Source organism: Drosophila teissieri, chromosome 3R (genome assembly GCF_016746235.2).
Source record: "Drosophila teissieri strain GT53w chromosome 3R, Prin_Dtei_1.1, whole genome shotgun sequence".
NCBI lineage: Eukaryota > Metazoa > Arthropoda > Insecta > Diptera > Drosophilidae > Drosophila > Drosophila teissieri.
Window position 1 is genome coordinate 14,920,014 of NC_053032.1, and position 4,917 is coordinate 14,924,930.

At 49.2% G+C, this 4,917-nt stretch overlaps 1 protein-coding gene across 1 annotated transcript; it reads left to right on the forward strand.

The window, feature by feature from the left end:
• Positions 1-222: 222 nt before the first annotated feature.
• Positions 223-2,815, forward strand: LOC122620855 (homeotic protein empty spiracles). The gene is made up of 2 exons (XM_043798524.1): positions 223-1,629; positions 1,897-2,815. The coding sequence occupies exons 1-2, from the start codon at positions 483-485 to the stop codon at positions 2,244-2,246; spliced, it is 1,497 nt and encodes a 498-aa protein (XP_043654459.1). The 5' UTR covers positions 223-482; the 3' UTR covers positions 2,247-2,815.
• Positions 2,816-4,917: the final 2,102 nt, after the last annotated feature.

The window sequence follows — 4,917 nt, forward strand, 5'->3', positions numbered from 1 at the left end:
CGGCCATACTGAACCTGAAGCGCGCACTGTGCCTCCCGCTCTGGCCCGATAAACTGGTTTGGCCTGTACTGGCGAAGAGAGTCGACTCGCAGCTCGCAGCCCGCAGCCCAGCTCTCTTCGAGCAGCGCACACTTGGTGGTGTCGCCGGGCTCACCGGATTTATTCAGACATCGAACGTCGTCGAGAGCACACGTCTATATTCCCCGTCTTCCGACACAAAAAACAAGCGAAAAACGAGCGCGTCGATCGCCGTAGAGCACAAGTATTGAGAAATCGAGTGTGTGTGTGATTAATATAGTAACTATACGTATCTATCAAAGCGTTTCCAATGCGTCGCTTAGTGTGAGAAAATCAACAAAACATAGAAAGCTATAAGCCAGAAGTTACAAATAAGGACTTCCCCCCAGAGGATTAGAGTATCGAAAACTGTGCTTAAACCGCCGAAAAAAGCCGCCAACATAGCCGAACTAACCGCCGTATTTATGACTAAGATGATTCCGCCGGTTCCCACCGCCGCTGCAGCCGTCATGATGCCCACGCCCAAGCAGAAGATCGGTTTCAGCATCGAGTCCATTGTGGGCAATGATGTCAGCACCGCCGGCGGCAATTCGACGCCCGAGCACTCCGGCCCCCAGAGTCCGCCGCCCGGCGAGCGCAATGTGCCCGGTTCGCCGCCCCAAACGCCGCCCGCCACGCTCACCCTGATCCCAGGCTCACCTCCGCACCATCTGATGGCGCCTCCTGCCCACGGTCTGCCATATCCGCATCCCCATGCTCCGCAGCAGCAGCAGCATCTGCAGGCACCACATCCGCATCCGCATCTCTCGCCCGCGCAGCAACATGTGTTGCACCAGCACCTCCTCATGCAGCAGCAGCAACACCCGGGCACACCCAAGAGCCACCAGGACATTCAGGAGCTGCTGCAGAGACTGCACCACAATGCCGCCATGGCCAGCGGCTTGAGTCCGCTGCAGACACGCCTCTCCCCCGAAACGGAACAGCCCCAGATGGCCGTCTCCCTCAAGCGGGAACGCTCACCTGCACCACCTGCCCTGGAGCAGGCCGAGAATCCAGCCCAGCGCATCCAGCCACCGCACACGCCTCCCAAGTCCGTGAGCCCCCAGTCCTCGCAGCCCTCGTCTTCACCCACTCTGCTGATCAGCAGTCCACATGCCACGCCTCCGCAGCAGCAGCCACAGCAGCAGCCGCCCCCGAACTATCCAAAGCCCGCCATGATGCATCCCGGAGGAGCCGGACCCATGATGATGCCGGGCATGCCGCCCGCTGGACTCGTTCGCCCCTTTCCCATGGGACCCGGAGGGCCACCGATGCCGCAGGGACAGCCCGGCATGCCGGACATCAAGGCGCTGCCACCGTACATCAACGCTCCGCCGGAGCTGCCGCCCCAGCACAATCCGCATCTCATTGCCGCCGCCCAGTTCCAGATGGCCGCCGCCCTGCAGGCGGGTCATGTGCTTGGTCCAGCGGCCGCCGCCGCTGCTGCCGCCGGCCTGCCGCCCCACGCCGCCCAGTTCATGCCCAATCCGGGCATGGCCAGGGATAGCTATCAGCTGTACCCCTGGCTGCTCAGCCGCCACGGAAGGATCTTCCCACACCGCTTTCCTGGAAGTAAGTATCTTGCGCAATGATTCTTTATATGCGAAACAAAAAGAAGATTTAGCAAAAAAAAGTAATCAAGATCTAAATTAAAGCTTTTGGCAGAGAACTCTTGTTCTTTATAAATGTAATCAGGAATGAAAGATGCTAATGTGCTTTAAATTGGCTCCGAAGATTCTTTTATAATTGAAATATGCTGCCACTGCTAATTTATCGCTGTGAATTATGAGCCTAAATACCGATGACTAACCGAAACCCTTCTTCTCCGCTCTTTTCAAGGTTTCCTGGTGCCCCCGTTCCGCAAACCGAAACGCATCCGCACCGCCTTCTCGCCGTCGCAGCTGCTGAAGCTGGAGCACGCCTTCGAGAGCAACCAGTACGTGGTGGGGGCGGAGAGGAAGGCCCTGGCCCAGAACCTCAATCTGTCCGAGACGCAGGTGAAGGTGTGGTTCCAGAACCGCCGCACCAAGCACAAGCGGATGCAGCAGGAGGACGAGAAGGGCGGCGAGGGAGGATCGCAGCGGAATATGCACAACGGCAGCGGCGACGAGGACGACGACGAACTGATCGACATGGAGATGGACGAGTGTCCCAGCGATGAGGAGCACGAGCTGGACGCCAGCCACTGAGAGAAGCGGCCAGGAGTTAGTCCTGCGGCGGTCCGTGAGTTCCTTATCCTGGCAATTGCAGTCCAGTTCCAGTTTTCGATGGTTCCCAGTCGAGTCTCGGCGAGAGTAACATAGTTTGTTTTGTTGTGATATATTCTTAGAGCGATCCCAAGGCGTTAGGCTAAGTGTACATATAGGAAAGTATTAGAGACCCCTCCTCCTCCATTCATCTTTCTCTCTCGAGATCCGTGCCAAATCCTTGCGAAGTTTCGAGGTTGAGTAGAGCTCAAAGAAAGCAAGTTGTTTCCTCTCTTTCCAAACTATCAAATGCAGAAAAGAAACACTGAAAAATAAACCTAGGCTAGACACCAACTATAACTGTACAAACAATTATGACTTAAGCCTGTAAATATTCATGACATTACTTTTAATTAGTGAATTCTTCAGAACAAATCGTACTCGATCCACTAGCTATTGTATAATTCTTGTATATTGTATGACGATCTAGCATTTATTTATGTTTAGTCTTAAGCACGAACCTCTAGAGTCGCTCAACTGCAGCTGGATATTATTTAAAGCCGTCTAATATAAAGCCCTAGTTGCTAGTAAATAATTCCTAAGCCAACATGATTGTAAGAAACACTCACGAATATTATCATATAAAATATAAAATATTCATTATGAAAAGAAATCGAAAGAGAAATGTTCGTTGGATTTATTAAGGGGGCAAGCACTTCTTTTCCAGAATATTACCCAACTACTAACTGCTACTAACTTTATTCATAATATAAACATTTCGTATGTTTTAAAAGACATGCTTTCAGTTATGGATGTGAACTATTACACCTTATTTAAGCTTGATTTTCCTTTAACATTTTATTTTACTTAATTTTATTTATTCTTGTTTCGCACTTAGCATCTCCATTGATTGAGTTCGTCCCACTGTGTGACAGAGTTAAAAATTATGCGCCGTCAATTAATTAGCGTGTGACATTTAACATTGTTGTTGCTGTTTCTGTCCACTAGAAAAGGTGACAGGTGCGCAGGAAAAGGGGATTCAGGGGGAAGGGGGTGCCCCGATTGGAAAGAGCGGGATAGCTGAAGGAGGCGGCTATAAAATGCATTTAGCGATCGTTACTTCTTATAGATTTCATAAGCATTTTAATTGCACAATTTAAAATGCAAATCGTGTTTTATTGTGGAATTTAATTGAGCGCAGCTCGAGCGAGATCAAAGGGGGGGGGGTGGATGCTGAACGGGGGGTTTTTGGGGGTTGGGGTGGCTTAGGAAACTGGTTAACGAGCCACTCGAGGTGTGCTAATGATTTAAAAGCCAAATTTATGATTATTGCTCCACAAATTTATGCGAAAACTGTGGCGGTATATAGTATGAGCGCAGTTTTCGTTATCGGCAAATCGGCGAATCGGCTATCAGCCATCAGAAATCGGCTATCGAATGTGGCCTAATGAATATGCAGTGGCTAATTGCAATGGGCAAACTGCAAACTAGATTGGCCCGGCTGATATGGCTAATTAACGGACATAACGAGTCTAATTACTAGCTGTTAACAGCACTAAATTGTGGCACTCTGTCAAAGGTCCCCCCCACAGTACAGAAATCGGGGGGTTTTTTGTGGGGTAACCTATTGCAATCACAAAGTTTACAATTGCAAAAGTCGTAAATCAGAGCGAGCAAATTATATGTTCAATCGGTGATCGAAATCGCGGCTTTACCCATAAACCTTTCAGCTAATGGCGAGTCTTGTTTGCTTAGCAAACACGCACCTTTGATGGAAACTTCGAGATTCCAACTCCAGATTCAAGATACACGGCCCATCGAGAGCGGGAACTGTAATTAATAATGGGGCTGGGGCACGCCCCCTGCATATTGGATTGGGGCTTATCTGCTGGCCTCCTTTATCCAATATCACTCTTCAAATGTTTCTGTAGAACAAAAACACACTGGCGCAAAGGGACGGACAGAAAACGAAAGCCGAAATCGGAATGAAATCCCTTGCTGATTATTCTCGGAAATTAAAACACAATTTGGTAAGTTGTTGGCTGTTGATGATGTTATACATACGAGTATATCGGGCATACGCATACATACATATGTATGTACAACTTGTTTTGCCTCGTGGCTTCGCTCTTCTTGTTGTTGTTGTTGATTTTCGAATGCCCCAAAAGGTTTGTTATGCGGCGCGCCCCAAAAAAAGAGCGATATAGTAATAATAATGCCAACAACAACGCCGCATTCACTTTATGGCCAGCACCACGCACCACAACTATGTATGTGGCTGCCCGTTGTTATTGTTACTTATCCCATAAAGTTTATTAAGTAATCCAATTTGGTTAAATTAGCTGTGTCTCGTCTCGAAGTTATTTCGGCTTTTAATTGAGTTTCGGCTTGAGCTTAAGCTTGAGCTTGAGTCAGAGTTTCTCTTTGCCAGCCCTCCCATCTCCATCCAGTGCTCATTATTGTCCGTTGGATTTCACCGATCGCTGATCGATCGCCGGCATAATGCAAATTGTCAAGCCAAGATCGAGAACGCGTCCCCCACTCCATCCCTTGGCCCTTAATGGCCGTCCTTTGGAGCGCAGGGCTCGAGATCGGGACGTGCCATATCTCGGTGTTCTGTTTAATGTGTGTTTCCTGGAAGATTAATACGGCGAAATTAAGGAAAATAAATAAA

Bases quoted from the DNA above. Each gene is read 5' to 3' on its own strand.
- LOC122620855 (XM_043798524.1), top strand. From the start codon at position 483: ATGACTAAGATGATTCCGCCGGTTCCCACCGCCGCTGCAGCCGTCATG. The intron at 1,630-1,896 runs GTAAGTATCTTG...GCTCTTTTCAAG, and splicing joins CCCACACCGCTTTCCTGGAA to GTTTCCTGGTGCCCCCGTTC.